Source organism: Pelodiscus sinensis, chromosome 3 (assembly GCF_049634645.1).
Source record: "Pelodiscus sinensis isolate JC-2024 chromosome 3, ASM4963464v1, whole genome shotgun sequence".
Lineage (NCBI taxonomy): Eukaryota > Metazoa > Chordata > Testudines > Trionychidae > Pelodiscus > Pelodiscus sinensis.
The window spans coordinates 122,993,739-123,011,660 of NC_134713.1; the positions used below are offsets into that span (position 1 = coordinate 122,993,739).

Sequence of the window (17,922 nt, forward strand, 5' to 3'; positions counted from 1 at the left end):
TGCAGTGCTGTATCACGTTTCAGGATCTACACAGCACTGAGAATAGAATTTTTGATAGTAAAACGTCAATTTACTTTTAAAAAGTCAGTAACTTTGTATAAAGACTGACTCAAGTTCTACCTTTTAAAACATTAGTGCACTCAGCTTTCATAAACAATTCCTTGCTTTCCTTGGAGGTCTGAAAACATGTCGCAAAAGGCTGAAACAAGCAGTAGCTTTCCTAAACATCGAATGAGAAAGCAGGAAGGGAATATGAGCCAAGAGAAGGAAAAAGCCAGTCACCTAAAACCTAACCACTTGGATTTAAAATGTTGCACAAAATTTGCAGGAAAAAACTTAACACACAACGAATAGTTTTTAAGGTTCTACAAGTCTAACAAAACATGTAATGTTATCATGAGCTTTTGTGGACGCTCGTGATACCATCTACATGTTTTGTTAGTCTTTAATGTGCTACTAGTCTGTTTGTTGTTTTTTAAATATTTCTTGTTAGACTAACTCGCCTACCCCTCTGAAAAATTTAGAGGTCTGGATTAGAGATCCCTTGATTGTGTATTCCCCTATTAAAAGCACAATATTTTAAGAGTATAATCCTGTAACAATATATTATTTGAACATTGTAATCAGAGTATGGTGTATTCTGCAAGAGCATGTTAAGTCTTATTCCTCGTTCTTACTTTAACAGGTAGAAAAGACTGGCAGCTGGTCTCATTCCTGGCTTCATATGCTCCAGGCTCCTCACTTCTCCACCTGTATCTTTAGAAGAAACCTCTAAATCCTCCTTTTCCATGTCTTTCCCATACCACTCCCAACAACTGTGACTGCTCCCTATGACCAATGAAAAGGTCTCCCCTATTTAAAAAGAAAGCCTAAGGCATTTGATGTACGCCTAGAACCCTCCTAAACCAATGGTGCCCAAACTTTCTCTTGTGCCCCACCGTCCCAGTAATGGGATCATAGTTCCCCCTAAAGTGTGCGCCTGCATGGGCATACACCAAGAATTTGAGGCCTACTCACCTGCTCAGCAGGGCCCATGCACTGGCTGCTCAGCTGCTCCAGAGCAGGGCTAAGAGACAGGTGGCAGCCCCACCCCAGGAGCAGCTGGGCAACCACTTTGTGGGCCTGGCCCTAACTTCAACCCTTTGCCAGTGCTGTAGCTGTGGTCAGGGTGGGCTGCATGGCAGGGCTCAATTCTGCTGGTGCAGCTCGAGTCCCTGCGCAGGGGCTGAGCTGAGACTGTTGGGCTGGAGCAGGGGCTCTGCAGCTGGGGCTCGAACCAGCCTCCTGCAGAGGCAACCCAGGTCAGGGCAGTTCCTACCACTCCTGTCAGACACGTGCTCAGAGAACACCATGGGGGACATGACCAGAGCAGCCTCAACGGTAGCAGCTGGGTGGAGCCCAAGGCGCATAGTGCACCTGCCCCTGCTAGGGAAATATTGAGCCCTGGCTCCCCTCATGGGACAGACAGAGCTCACCATAGGCTCCACAGGTGTCTGCGGGACTGCTCTGCAGCACAGTGCCCAAAGAGGAGCTCACCTGGGCTCTCCAGCCCCCCAAAAGTGGCCAGCACTGGTTCTACAACCAGGGCAACCTCCCCACAGGATGTGGCTGCAGCATGGAACAGCGAGAGGATACAGTGTGAGAGTAGCTGCTTCAAGCAAGGTGGCAAAAAAGCCACAGTGGAAGGTGGGATGTGTGAAGAGCAGCTGGCCCCGCCGGCCAGCCCTGAAGCGAGCAGGTGACGATGGGAACTTTTTGTAGAGGAGGGAAGGCAGGGAGAGCATCCTACGGTTATCCAGCCAATTATGCACCCACCTTATTGTGGCCCTATCTAAGTTATATTTGCCTAGTTTATCAATAAGAATATCATGCGAGACCGTATCAAATGCCTTACTAAAGTCTAGGTATATGACACCCACCGCTTCTCCCTTATCCACAAGGCTCGTTATCTTATCAAAGAAAGCTATCAGATTAGTTTGGCATGACTTGTTCTTCACAAACCCATGCTGGCTATTCCCTATCACTATTACCTTCCAAGTGTTTGCATATGATTTCCTTAATTACCTGCTCCATTACCTTCCCTGGGACAGACGTTAAACTGACCGGTCTGTAGTTTCCTGGGTTGTTCTTATTCCCCTTTTTATAGATGGGCACAATATTTGCCCTTTTCCAGTCTTCTGGAATCTCCCATGTCTGCGATGATTTTTCAAAGATCATAGCTAAAGGCTCAGATACCTCCTCTATCAGCTCCTTGAGTATCCTGGGATGCATTTCATCAGGACCTGGTGACTTGCTGACATCTAACTTTCCTAAGTGATTTTTAACTTGTTCTTTGTGTATCCTATCTTCTAAACTTACCCTCTCTCTGCTTGTATTCACTACGTTAGGCACACCTCCAGACTTCTCGGTGAAGACCAAAACAAAGAAGTCATTGAGCATCTCTGCCATTTCCAAGTTTCCTGTTACTGCTTCTCCCTCCTCACTAAGCAGTGGGCCTACCCTGTCCTTGGTCTTCCGCTTGCTTTTAATGTATTTATAAAAGGTCTTCTTGTTTCCCTTTATGCCTGTAGCTAGTTTGATCTCATTTTGCGCCTTTGCCTTTCTAATCTTGCCCCTGCATTCCCGTGTTGCTTGCCTATATTCATCCTTTGTTATTTGTCCTAGTTTCCATTTTTTATGAGATTCCTTTTTTATTTTGAGATCATGCAAGATCTCCTTGTTAAGCCAAGCTGGTCTTTTGCCATATTTTCTATCTTACCTACACAGCGGAATTGTTTGCTTTTGGGTACTCGAGAGAAGTCTTGGGGGGGGGGGGGGGGGGGTACGTCAACAACTGAAATTTGGAGAAAACTGCATTTTTGTTTTAAGTTTTACAGCACTGTATTATTTTTGTACTTTTTACACCCAAAAATGTCATTGCCCGTCTGGCTACGATTAAGTTGTTTAAACAAACGTGCTGCAATGGTGGGGGGGGGGGGGGAGGAGAAACTGTGTGTCTGAACTGTAGAAGCGGCGAGGAGTCCTGTGGCACCTTATAGATTAACCGAAGTGTTGGAGCATAAGCTTTCGTGGGCAAAGACCCACTTCGTCTGACAAAATGGGTCTTTGCACACAAAAGCTTATGCTCCAACACTTCGGTTAGTCTATAAGGTGCCACACGACTCCTCGCCACTTTTGCAGATTCAGACTAACATGGCTCCCCCTCCGATACTTAAGAACTGTAGGTACTTTAAAAAAAAAGGTTGAGAAACATTGTTCTAAATCACTTTATTACTGATGATTTGTAAATGATTCTCTGAAGCTCTGTAATTGTTTCAGCAGCATTGCCTTTTAAACTCCGCAATCTGTATAAACTTGCAACTTTGCTTTATAAGTTCAGAAACCTATTGTAAGCTTGGTGATTGTTGAGCCTTGCAACTTGGTAATCTTTGTAACTCTCGGCCACTTTGCTTGTATCTTGCTCTAAACTGCATTCTCCCTGAGATATGAATTTGTGTGCCTGTGGGATTAGAAACTACAAGGCTGAGCATGTGGAGCCAGGTGATGAGTTAGACCAATTAAGGAGACTGCTGCTCTACTGGATCAAGGGAAGTCTGGGCATGCTTCCTGATGATGAAGGTGGATGAGTCACAGCAGTTGTAGAGAAGCAATAAAAGGAGAGAGCATGTGGCAGAAGCCCCTCTCTTTCGGAGAAGCTCCCTTTCTTTTCCTGAACAGCTCCCCGGCCATGATCAGCAGACAGACCCTCCAGATGCTGGCTCCTCTTTAGTTTAAACCTTTAGGGGCCGCTCTATCCTCTGCATATTAATTCCTTAATAAAGCCATACTAGTGTAACCCTGGGTGGTCTTCACTGGGAATTTTTGGGTAACAGCTTGGTGGTGTTCTGGCTTTGCATATTATAACGAAACAGAGGGGGAGATTTTCTAACCTCCTGCAATGTCCAAACAAAACACACACTTATGACAATTCTGTTACTTCTCTTTGCTTTTTCCTTTCATCATTTCTGAAGAAGCCTAGTGCCTCTCTAACCATGAGTCCAGGGAAGCAATGCAGTGAATGCCCAAGTGAAATAGCTAAGGTTGTTGAATATGCAAAGTAGGATGGCTTGTCTTAACTGGATCATACATCAGAATTGGGGCTGCACTCACTATACAGTGTACTTGCTAGTGCTATTGTAGTAATACAAAAAAAAAAAAAAAAGTCGTCCACTCCTCCCCCAAGAGTTGATGCCATCTAATCTTTCCTGCTGGATTTAGATCTGTTATTCACAATTTAGGGCAATTCCTAGCATGGTGGGTGGCGAACAACTGGGGCCGGGCTGGACTCATATGCCACGTGGCTTCCCTGTCACAGGGCCGGCCTTAGGGCTGAGCAAACTGGGCCCACGCCCAGCGTGCCATAGCCAGAGGATGAGGGGTAACCGGGCATGGGTGTTGCTGAGCAAAGGGGGTTGAGGGTCCTGGGCAGGATGCAGTATGGCAGGAGATGCTGGAAGTGCAGGGTGGGGCACACACACAATTTTGTTAGTAACAACCACAGTGGCACAAATCTGAACAAGCGCACGTGACATCAATATTGGTGCACAAGACAAAACTCACTCAGCTCATGGATTGAAAATCTTAGAGGGAACACTGAATGAGATGTATCAATACTCCCCACCACTAGAGGCAGAAAGCAGGGGAGCAAGGCTGGGGTCAGGAGAGGATTGCTCTCATTCCCTGCCCCCTCTGCACTACTCAGGTGGGTATGCCCCACACCACCACTCTAAACCAGGGCTATGTAGTCAAGTCCCTACAAATGAAGAGATGCAGCTAAAAACACACAAGAAAAGCTACAACTACAGCAAAAATTAGAGATAGAAATATTTGCATAGAGGCTGTTAAGGAAAAAAAAAACTGCACAGAAAAGTGACTGCTAGAAACCAAAAACAGAATTACCAACATGTTTACTCACATGGATAAACTGGAAAATGGTTAGAATCAAATTTCTAATAAAAAGCAAATGTCTGTAACACTTCTATTTCCCACTCTCCAAAAAATGTCAGAAACTGGGCCAAACACTAGAGGGGGGAAAACCATTAATTTAAATAGCTTATGCTGCGTCAGATTTTATGATTACAGAACAAAACATGCTTAAAATTATAGCAAATCCTGCTTAAACTAAAGAGGAAAAGTCTCCTTGTTTGTTAATTTTCTTCAAGATCATCTATTCTATTCCAGATGCGTAGGTTATAATTTCTCCTGGCCAAGCATCTGGATTTGTATAGAAGATGAATGAGAAAAACATGCTATAAAACCATTTGGTAGAACATCATTTCCTTTGCAAGACACACTTGTCCTTCAAATAGAGAGTTAGGTATCAGAAACAAATTTTAATAAGTGATTAGGGTGGGGGTTTTTTGTTTTTTGTTTTTTTGGTTTTTTTTTGTTTTACACTCCTTGGTGCTTTTATTCTAGCTATGCATATTTATCATTGCTGCAAAACAGCAGTTTTGTAGCAACAGGAGTCTTAACAAGAATACATATTTATCAAAGTCACTTGGAGCTTTCCTAGCCTGTATCTCAGGAAATGTCCCTGTACCTCTGTGACAAAGACGTAAGACTCCTTGCCTTTTTCATCCATGATATGCTAGAGAAGGTCAGATATGAATGGTAGATGTTTGGAGTGCTTTGGAGCACAAAGCTTATAGCTCCACTCATGAGCTTAGACCATTACACAAGAGAAACATGTAGTTTCTCACAAAAGCCTATTTTATTTCAATTTGAAGCTAAAATTACCTGTTTCTGATTGAAGGTTCAACATTGGGGTGTTAATTATCACATTCCACTGGGGAGTGTACCACCAGCCAGTCCCAACAGTGGGGGAGAAATTTACAAGAGCCACTTCCAACAACTGAATCTGCACAAGCAAGCACAGATCAAATGTAGGTAGAATGTTTTCAAACCAAGCCTCAGCAAAAAAGGGTATTTTTACTCACAAGGTGGGCTAGAGTTCAGAAACCTGAAGTTTTCAGAATTAAAGCAAATCCACATTTTGCTTAATTCTCCTCTCACTTGCTGGGTAAAAACCTGTATTGGAAAAAGTTAACTGGCTCTCATTTTCATAGTTTTCAGTTTTTTGCTTTAACAAACAGTATTACTATACCTGGAGGCAGGGTCTCCACACTTTGTGCTTTGTCTTCCCCATTGTTACTGCGAGGGTCTTTCTTTTTTAGTGCATCAATGTCATTTGGGTCCTCCTAAGGGGGAAATAAAACAACTTAAAACCATTTTTTAAAATTGGCATAATTGAAGGACAATAATTTTTAAAAGGAAGAGTCTGGTCGTTTTTACTCTTTGGCACCAACATGATCTTTAGACCCTTTTAAGAGCATTAAAAGCTCAACAGTCTTATTTTAGGAACAAGAGAAAGTATGGCAAATTTCCCAGTTTTTCCCCAAAATAGGAAAATAAAACAGGGTTCTAGAAACTTGAGCGAACTTTTAACGTGTCAACTACTTACTTGAAGAAACTTCTTGCTCTCAAATAAAAAATGTATTCAGAAATGTGAATCTAAATGTAATTTGTGAAACTGAAGTTTGTTTCCACAAAGAATTGTGATGGCAATGTGTGACAAAAACAAAAGCATGTGCAGCTGTTTTCACATCTTAACACTTCTATTTAAATATTAATAGATAATACATAGCCATTTATGTTTATTAATAATGTCTGATACAGAAACTTTTGAAAGATACATAGGAAGTGCCATGTACAAGCACCCATTTTGGCAGAACTCCTGTTGGTAGCAGATTTTTAAAAAAATTACATTGTATTTCTGACTAATAATTTTGGGGAAAAAACTAATATTTAATGAAAAAGCAACTGTCATCTTTTCGAATTCCAGTGGATACTGATAAATACCAGATGAAAGTTCACTAGTAGGCTCATTTCTCTTCCTGATTAATCCCACAGAAAAATCGTTATCATGTGTTCATGTTACCATACAAACAACTGATGTATCCTAATGTTGAATTGACATCATAGAATCCAACTGGGAGAGAAGGTGCGATAACAGGAAGCATTTATATGAAAAGACTATATTTGATAATTAGGTGCACTACCAGAGTGAGGTTTTATTATGACGTGTGTATGGGAAAGCGTTTATTCTACACATCTGTACCCTATTTATTCATTCAGCTGCTCCTATTAGCTCTGCAGAGTCAACACAACTTAGGAAAATTCTGTTCCTTTTCTTGCATTACAGTTGTTTGTTAAGTCTCAATTACGGAGTCAGTTATCTTTCCGAAAACCCATGAAGGGCAGAATTTGCCCTGCAGAACTTTTAATATTGATGGTGGCATGTGACAAGGAAAGAACCAACCTTGATCCTCACAGTCAAACTAAGCAAGAAAGGGCAGTTTAGATATACTGTATTAACAAGTGTATTTGCCTCCCAACATCATTCAGATCAAATATTGGCTTTAGCTTATATTAACTATATAACAGTAAAAATCAGCAAGGTAATTCAAGGACAGGAGTGGTTGCTGAAACTATTTTACACTCTTAATATAGGTTGAACTGCTTTAGCCCAGCACTCTCAGCATCTGACCAGTGCCGAACTAGAGAATTTGCTAAACCACAGGAGGTCAATATTGTCTAGCACCGTGGTGTCCAACACGCTAGCTACTAGCCAGCTGTGGCTATTTGGCCAGTTGAGTGTGGCTAGTTCATTATAGTACAGGGGTGGGCAATAAATTTAGACAGGAGGCCACTTCACTAATTTTTGAAGTGGCCACGGACAGCCCTGGAAGGGGCAAGGCATCGGGCAGAAGTGGGGAGGGCAGGACACTTCTGTGCTCCTGCTCGCACAGACCCTGATTGGCTTGGGGGTGAGGGAGCATGTGAAGTCTTTACTCCCACCCTTCTCCTGCCTAGAGAGAACAGCCAGCTCTAGAATCCTGAGGCCTTGCTTCAGGCCCTGCAGCCTGGGAGTGAGGCCAGACCTGAGCACCCTAGCACTGCTCTGTCCTAGGAAGCTCCCAACTTCCCTGGCAGCCAGGTCCTTCTTCCTCCCTAGCAAGAGCAAAACTCTCTTCCATCCTCCTGGAGTCCTTATTTATGTAGTCCCAACTGGGCCTTAATTGGCTACTATCTGCCACAGCTGTGGGCTTTGCTCTCCACCTTCTCCCAGGGCTGATGCCCCATCATGGCCTCTTCTCACCCAATGTATCTTTTTTCATTCAGTACCAAAAGGTCAACTCCAGTCACTGATCGGATCATAATGCCAGACTCCATAGCGAGCTGTCCCAACCTCAGGCCAATCAGTGCTTGGGGGCAGGAGAAGTGCACAAAGTCTCTTCCTACCTGCCCCCACCCTGAAAGGGACATACTGCACTTGCAGGGCAGGGTCAGGGAGCAAAAGACTTCACACGTTCCTCCTGTCTCAAAGCCTTGATTGGCCTGGGGACCAGGGAGTGTCAGGGCATCCACAGGCCAGATCCACCCTCACTGGGGGGCCTGATCCATCCCACGGAGGCCTCTTTGCCCACTACTGCTTCAGAAGTGGTTGAAGACTACGGGTCTAGCAGTATTACCAACACTTCCACTGCTTGCTGGTCTCTTTGAAGACATTTAGGGGTAAATGAGAGCTAAATAAAAGCATAGAACACTGAGCGCCAGGACTGGTAGACGTAAACAAACTTTATGGGACTGCAAGCAAGTTGGCCAGACACATAAGTGGACATCTGTCTGTCTAAAATCATGCCAGACCACAGTTGTTGCCGGACCAGAGAGCGTGGAACTAGAGAAGTACAACCTGTACTGTCTGTCCATATAAATGAGAAATATCCTAGACTTTCATGAAAATTCAGAGTATATATCTGTCAAAGCATTTCGAAAGCTCCAACCCACTGTAGTTTATTGATACCAAATTCAAAATGAAGTATTTCATGTGCAACATTTACATGCATTGCTGTTTAAGTATATTTATTTTATAGGGCTTTCACGCACACACACACACGCTCCCCTCCCCTCCCCCCCTCCCCTCCCCCCCCCAGTGCAAATACTGAAACAAGCCGTAAAGTCTGAACTGGGATTTTACAGATTCAGACCAGATTGGAGTAAACAATGCTTAACAGAAATCTGACTACTCAGAATTCCTTGGGTTATACAAGATTCACATACTTTGTGCTGCTCTATATTCTGCAGCAAGAGGTTTGTTTTTACAGCACTATGGTGCAGCAGACTGGAAAATCTGCTCCAGCTTCATTCAAGTTCAGTGTGCCACAAACATTTATACTGACAATGTACAACTGCATCAAAGAAGTTGTAAAGGAAGAGCTGTGTAGGAGATATTTGTATGTTTCAGCATGCCAGACAGTTGGGGGCTAAGAGATAAACCAATTAGCTCCATTTATCTGCTATGGATCGGAACTGACATTATTATTATTTAAAATAGTCATCTTTCAGGTTTTAGAATTTAAATCTCAAATGAAAGACAGTTGAAAACTTTTCAACTTGTATGCTGGCTCAGGGAAAGTTAACACGTTAACAAGTTTAATCTAAAAATGTTTTAGAAGTATATACAAGAATTACTTGACCTAACTTTGTGAGTACAATGTGGCAGGTATGAAAACAGTGCATGGGAGATTACCACAGGAAGTGACTACATAAATTAACTGAAATTATAGAAGAATTGGACAGAATATGAATTATCCAAAGTACATGACTAGTCTGTGCATTTCAGAAATATTTATTCCCTGAACTCAAATATGTAGTTTTGAAACAATGATTCATTACTGCTGGTAAATAAAACATCAGAAAGACTCAGTCACACTACCCTAAATTTCCAGCTGCACTCACATGCAGTTTCCCTTTAAAACCTAGCTTCCTCTGCCTCTGGCCTCTCCCTCATGTTTGAAATTTCCTCCCATATCAATTTTCTTCTTTCAGCTGTACTAAAATTAGCCGATGAGTGGAGCTAAGTTTTTCTTGTGGAGTATGTAATGTAACTGCAGGTATGTTAACAAATTTTAATTGTGCAAACAATGAGGACTCCTATGGCACCTTAAAGACTAACATTTGGGCTCCAGGGGCATTTGGACATAAATGTATTTGGGCTGGACCTCACTTTGTCAGATGCACAAAGACAGAGTGCAACTTATTAACCAAGTGCATATGCCTTTCTTGAACTTTTTTCTTCTTTAAACAATTTTACCAAGTTTCACCTAGACATCAGCTTTCAATTAACCATTTGGGGTATTCTGATGTGGGTTAAACTGGTGAGCAGTTTGCTTTTCTTAGGCTAAGGAAAACTCCATGGTATCAATCCCCTTCCTCAAAAGAAAGCCCAGATTATCTGGACTGATTACTAATGTATACTTCACTACAGTTGCCAACAACTCTAAAATTTATAAACTATCACAAGAGCAAGGACTAGGAGCACCACATCCAAAGGTGAAGACATAAGTATTGATATCAAGTCCCACATAATAAAGCCTAGAGCAAAATTTTGAAGAGAACTATAACGACTTAGATTAATTGACAGGACAGTAAGGTTACATCTAGACTACATGCCTCTGGTGACAGAGGCATGTAGATTAGGCTACCGGACATAGTAAAATGAAGCGGCGATTTAAATCATCGCCGCTTCATTTAAATTTACATGGCTGCCGCGCTGAGCCGACAAACAGCTGATCAGCTGTTTGTCGGCTCAGCGCGGCAGCCATGTAAATTTAAATGAAGCGGCGATGATTTAAATCGCCGCTTCATTTTACTATGTCCGGTAGCCTAATCTACATGCCTCTGACACCAGAGGCATGTAGTCTAGACGTACCCTAAGACACCTCAGTTGAACAAAGCAATAACCATTCTCTCTTTCAATATCTATAGCTATATATAGATAGTCCGACTTTCAAAGGAATAGCATTCAGCAGTAAGCTCCATACTGCAGGTATAGCTGCACTTGCCATAAGAGCATATTGTGAAAGGGTTACAGCAGAAGGCTATTAAAAAATGTGGGGGTGGTAGGGAGCAGATCTATAAGCCTCAGACCCAAGGAGATCCCTGCTCCCAGAGTACCAGGGAGGGGCTGGTTTAGAGCCACCAAGCAGGGCAGTGGAACACCTGGGTCTAATTGATCTGGCCTGCAGAGTCAGGCCAGCCTAACCCAGTTATGACACCTGGGGGTAATTAAGAAAACCAGTTCAGACTGGCTATAAAAGAAGCTTGCCTGCAGCAGTATGGTGCATGCAACTGGGAGGAAGGAGGAGAGCACTGCTGGGAGTAGGAAGAAAGGAGATCACAACTAGGACAAAGAACCAGAGAGAAGGAAGGTACTGGGGAAGGTATGGGGAGGCAGCCCAAGAATCTTGAAATAATAGGTTTTGGGGATTCACATGAGCAGCTACTATCACAGGGCCCTGGGCTGGAACTCTGGGTAGATGGTGGGCCTGGGCTCCCCTCAACACCCACTTCCCCACTTTCACATGGGGGAAAAAGACTGTCGAGTTACTCTCCATTTTACCATATGCTGACTAACGATGACAAGAGCTCAACAGCCAGCAAATTAAAGCTCAGGGTATGGTACCTAACATTGTGTGCTGCTGTGAGCCTCTGAGGCAGGCAAATCTGCCAGGAAGTGCAGGACTCACTAAGTTTTCATAGGAGCTTTGTCTCAGCTGGTGTCAGTAGTGGAATTGGCACACACTGCAGTAGAAGTAAAAAAAAGGTGGTGTTGGTTTGGGGTATTTTCTCACCAAAACGGATGCGATAGTACAAGCACTAGCGCAAGGCACTGCAGGAAGCTACCCGAGCCCAGGTGAATGCTCAACAAGAGGCAGTAGCAGGAGACCAATCAGCGGCAGTCAAAAAAGCAAATAGAATGTTAGGAATCATTTAAGAAGGGATAGAGAATAAGACAGAAAATATCTTATTGCCGCTATATAAAACCATGATACACCCACATCTTGAATAACGCATACAGATGTGGTCACCTCATCTCAAAAGAATATATTGGCATTGGAAAAGGTACAGAAGAGAACAACAAAAGGGATTTGGAACGGGTCCCATATGAAGAGAGATTAAAAAAGACTTGGACTTTTCATCTTACAAAAGGGGAGATGAAGAGGGGAGTGGAAAATAAGAGGTCTATAAAATCATGACTGGTGTGGAAAAAATGAATAAGTAAAAGTTATTTACTTATTCCCACAATATAAGAACTAGTGGTCACCAAATGCAATTAATAAGCAGCAGGTTTAAACAGGAAGTTTTTCCTCACTCAGCCAACCTTTGGAACTCCTTTAATAGACTTCAAAAGAGAGCCAGATAGCCAGTGGTGGACATAACATCCATGAATCTATTAGCCAGGATGCGTAGAGGATAGGGACACCATTCCTATCTGGAAATGGGTGACAGTGGAGGTATCACATGAGGATTACCTGTTGCGTTCTCTCCCTTTGGGGCATCTGGTAGTGGCCACTGTCGGCAGACAAGACACTGTGCTAGATGGACCAGTATGGCCATTCTTATGTTCTTCATCAGGCAGCCAAACATCGAGCCCTCCTGCAGGAAATAGTGGCCCAGCTGAAAACCCTAACTCCAGGAGCCTAGGTAGCCAAAGAGTGAAAAGCCGCTCTTTTTACCCAAGACAAGTATGGAGGATGATGTGGAAGCCTACCTGCTCACCTTTGAGAGACTTGCAGAATGTGAGGACTGGCCTAGAGACCAGTGGACCAGTATACTTGGCTCATTCCTGTGTGGAGAAGCCCAGAAGACCTGCCTGATGGAACGACAGTAGATTACCCTCCGCTGAAGGCAGAGATCTTAGCCTGAGCAGGAGTGATGGCTGCAGTGCGGGCCCATGAATGGAGATGCTGCAGTGCTGTATCACGAACGGAGATACCAAGAGAACAAACCTCTGCATTCTCATTTATATGACTTCATCTATCTTGCCCAGAGATGGTTATAACCTGGGGCCTGTAGCTAGAGGCATTGGTTATTAACCGATATGAGGGGGTGCCATCAGGCCTTCACACTCGGGTGAGCCAGAATGAATTGGCCATGTATGACAACGTTGCTGTACTAGTGGAGAGGCAGAGGACCGTGAGGGAATTGATCCGACGATTAGGGGAGAAGCTCCCCCGTGTTAAGTCAACACCACCAATCTCCCAGGTTCCAGAACCTGGGATGTAGATTTAATGGTGCAGAAAGTAGCAAGCTGGATGTGCAAATCATTCATGCCTTCCTTCTGCCATTTGGTGACATTTATGGAAACTGAAGTGAGCTTGCAAATAAGAACTGGCCTTTCACATCAGACATGCCAATCAGTCAATACATGCAGGATTTTTAAGTGCAGATCAGCAACTGGTTCAGCAGATGTCAATAATAAAAAGTATCTCTGGTTTAGCAGCCTGTAACAGGACACTTCATTTGGACAATAGTATTTTATTTCATCCCATTGACTATTTATAATCCTATTAAAAGCCAAGATATTAGTTAACAGTTTATAGCCATGAGAATTACAATTCACATTCGTCAAAAATAAAGATTTCAAATGGTTTAGAGTTATAACAGAAATGAAGTTATGCCAGACATCCTTAACTTTACCTTCAACCCAGTCACCATATGCTTCCTCCACATAGGTCAAGTGCCACAGAATCTCAGTTAATGGATATTGTTACAACTGAATATCTTAGCAGTTTGGCAAGGAGCCCTGGCAGCTGGGGATACCTTAAACCCTATGTACTTGAGCAGTTTGCCAGCACAGGAGGCAAGCTTAGTCATGCACACAGGGAAGCAGAAAAATCCATAATCCAATTGTGGCAGCATTAAAACTCCATTACAGCACTCCCCATCTCTCCCCCCACCCACCTTGCAAGGATCACACAATTTACCAAAAACAGTTGTGTAGCACTTTAAAGACTAATAAGACAGTTTATTAGGTGATGAGCTTCCATGGGGCAGACCCACTTCCTCAGCCTTTCAGAATATGATCTGAAGTGGGTCTACCCCAAGAAAAATCATCACCTAAAACCATCTTGTTAGTCTTTAAAGTGCTACATGGCTTTTTCTGTTTTACCAAGATCAGATTAACATGGTTATTTCTGTTACTTTTCACAGGATTTTCAATCAGTTATATCAGATTCCAATTAAACAACCTATGAAGATCCAAAAGTAGTTCCACCCCCAGCTATCCATAGGAGCTCTCCTTCCTTCCCCTTATAACTAGGGATGTAAGCTACCAGTCGAGTAGTCGACTACCTGATAAGCATAGACTTATTGTTTAGTCAAGTAACTAATCGCTCCTGCCTCTGCCCGCTGCTTCTGTAGCAGGGGCACCTGGGGTGTGTGTGCAGGAGCCAGTGTTGCGGGGGGAGGAGGGGAGCCAGCTTAGGAGCCACATCAGGCAGATCCGCAGTGGTCCAGGGAGCGGGGGACTGTTAAGCCCCAGCTCACGCCACCCCTGGCAGCTAACCTTGCTGCAGTTCTGCACTTTAAATGTAGTAAGAGCCTGCTGGGCTCTTTACTACATTTGAAATGCAGAGCCACAGCAGAAGCGCCCCCACCTCTCATCAATTAATGAAGTAGTTGATGGAAATTCCATTGATTACTCAATTAGTTAATTAACCGATACTTATCCCCATTTATAACAACCACCACCATCTGAAATTCCAGCCGACTTAGATACCTTGTAATAAATTTTCAGCTACAAAGTGATTAAAGCCAGCTTTTTTTAAAATCAAGAAAACATTTGGCTGTCTCAGAACTGACAGGTGGGTGTCTATTCTATTGGTACTGGTCCCACAAAAGGAATCAACAGGTAAGTTCCCATCTGATTTTAGATCAATGAGAACCTATTGTCCAAGATGGAAAATGAAAGGATGAAGAAGCAATGCACAACAGGTTTATTCTCCTACTCCAGAGGCGGAGGAAGATCGCACTTGCCAAAACAAACTCATTCAATCCAACCAGCAGTGTCTTTCAAAAATATAGCTCCTCCCACAGAGCAGAAGGAATGGCCATTTGTTCTTCACTGGCAAGTACTACCAAGGAAGAGGAAAAAGAGCATTATGGAGAGCCTCTCTGCCTTGGAGTGACAATTGCTTCTCTCTCTCTGAAGCAGCAGTGGGGACTTGCTCAAGCTCTCAACAGAATACTATTGCTATGGAGCAGTGGTCCCCAACCTTTTGGGGCTTTGGCACGCCCAGGGGCGGGGCCACCCATGCACGCCACGCACCGGGGGCACCACATTGGGGACCACTGCTATGGAGGCTTGCAAAAAAAAAAAAAAAAAACAAAAAAAAAAAAATTAGTTTCAAACATTTGCTGCCCTTTCTAAATATTCTCTTTCAATGTTTCTTGTTAGAGTCCTGTGTGGATGCAAATTTTGTTTCCACAAAAATGAGTCACAAATATCCACAGCCATAAAGTGAATAACTGTATATTTGCAGGGTTCTAGGTACAACATGTGTATATGCATCTACATCCATATCTGCAAACATGGAGTTGTGGATATCCACATCCACAGATGTGGATACCGGCAGATATATAGTGGATAACTGCAGATTTGTAGGGCTCTACTTGTTAGTTAACTGCCCTACAACCCAAGAAATGAAAAAACCCACTCTAGAAGCCAAAGCAAGAGACTAGTCTGGGCTTTCCCTGTCCAGCTGATTGATGGGGAGAACACCTATTGATCTGTACTATTAGTAATCTACAGAACTAAGCTACTTCCCAAAAATTCTGCAAACACAGTTTACACACAAATGAAAATCTGTGATTGTTATTTTTCCACCTCTGAAAAGAAAAACTGGGAGACAACTAGGTCATATTTTCTGCAATAAGTGATTTGTCTTTTACTAACAATGATTAAAACTGTCATTTATTCTCAAATCGTTTTACTGTGTGTACGCAAACGGACATGTATAGGCACATATTTCTATGACAAGCGCAGGCTCAGCAGCAGATGCTATTTGTATTGAGGTATTAGATACTTGGGACTTGGAAAAAGATTAAATGAACGCATCTTAAATCTGTTTGATTCCCAAGCAGCTTGAGTTGTATGATGCTATTGTGAGTATGCCAAGAGAGCTTCAATAGGAAAATAATAAAATTCCACACATCACTACAGGGTGGAGGGGAGGAGAGGGGAGAGGTCATGGAAATAGTGATACTTGCAAATTGTTACTAGCAAAATAAAAACCATGACAAAAGCAAGATCTAGCTAATTTTCTGACTTTAGAGTGGTTCCTATGTGTGTTAGCAACCACACAGAATGGTTCTTTCATAGGCATTGGATAAGAAACCAATAGCTTTTATTATTCTGCATAGGCTGTTTGTTCTAAATCCATTATTTAAAAACTCTTACTAAGAGGAATTCACACATACAAAAAGCAGGTGAAAAAGATTCAAAAACAGAACTCAAAGACTGTTTAGCCAAAGGCCCTATTCCAGAGGTCCAATTTACACTGAGTGAGAAATATTTTCATGCCAGAAGTTAGAATACAAAAAGTCTTTCTACATTATTTTCTATAAACAAATGTTTACAGTGTGATATCAAAAGACATGATTTCAATGGTAATTGGGATCAGACACTCATAAGAGTTCAGAAACAGCAATCCCAGAATCCGTAAACCGGATAAAATAATTTTCATTGGAACAGCTTCAAGAGCTACCGTAGTGCAAGGATACGATTTACTAATCCTATTTCAGTTATAACTGTCAGAAACCACAACAGGATGCATGTTTGTGACAAGGTATTAGAAGTAAAATGTCCACTGAGACAACAGACACATGTCTACACTGCAATTAAAACACCCACAGCTGATCTGTGACAGCGGGCTTTTGATAAGGGACTGCTTAACTGCAGGGTAGATATTTGGGCTTGGCCAGCAACTCAAGCTCTGAGACTCTCTCCTGCCAACAAAGCTACCATGCCTAAATCAAAGTGGTTTATTTTGTTGGCAGGAGAGCTCTCTTCTGAGGACAACAAGCAGCACACCTGTGCCACTGTAAGATGAGCAATGTAGATGTAGCCTTAGTGCTAAGCTTTAAACAGAAAGATGCTCTAGAAAATTTTAACTACAGTGGACATAGTAGTTCACTATGATGCTGAAAAGGGGACTTTTTAAGGAAGAATGACAGAGGGAGAATGAAGGGAAGGGCCTCTACACATCTATCTGCAGCACAGAAAATTCAGACATTCATCTCCATGAGATATTCTCGGATAAATATAACCAGAAACAATAGCTTTAAGACATGAATTGACCCACTTGTGCTAGTGGATGTTCCTTTTCCCATTGACAGAGAGCCTGTGAAATGCATAAAGCATGACAGCGTTCAGTGAGAGTTCTTGGTACATGTTCTCAGCTTCACTATCAGAGGAACTGGGCTCCTCTTCAGCACACAGGGAACAGAGAGAGCACATCAGGCCACCATTCTTCCCCCGCTCCCCCTGCAAAAAGGCCATGGTCCTGCAGAGCTCAGCTCAATCAAGGTAGTAAGGAGAGAAGCTCAGACACCCCTAGAGGGACAAGAAACACTAAATTATCACATTAGCTAGAAGGCCTCAGATACTAAACATACATGGGAAAGGAGTATGAGAGGCTGACTGGCATTCTTGTCCCTATTCTGCCCTTGATGTTCACGGTTGCATAACCCTCCCCTTCACTTCTCCCAACCTCCACCCCTCTCAAGTCCATTTATCTCCCTCCCTTTACTGCCGCTACAAACCCTTCTCCCCATTTCCTCCTACTCCCTAATTCCGCATCCCAACACATGCAATTTATTTTCTTTTCAAAAATATTTTGAGCATATCTGAATTTTCTGCCATAATGAAATATTTTCCCCACATAAAAAAACAACCACTCCTGACAGAGGCAAATTATAGCTGCATGCTTCTTTTTAATCTCAGATCTCTGCCTAGATTTGTATCTAACTCAGTGC

At 42.8% G+C, this 17,922-nt stretch overlaps 1 protein-coding gene across 1 annotated transcript in view; it reads right to left on the reverse strand.

Annotated features, from left to right (window-relative positions):
* The window catches only part of GALNT2 (polypeptide N-acetylgalactosaminyltransferase 2), a 137,969-nt gene that overhangs the window by 68,530 nt on the left and 51,517 nt on the right, over positions 1–17,922 (reverse strand). The window contains exon 2 of the mRNA XM_075924720.1: positions 6,146–6,239. Coding sequence (XP_075780835.1) covers positions 6,146–6,239 — 94 coding nt within the window. The remainder of the gene's footprint in view (positions 1–6,145; positions 6,240–17,922) is intronic.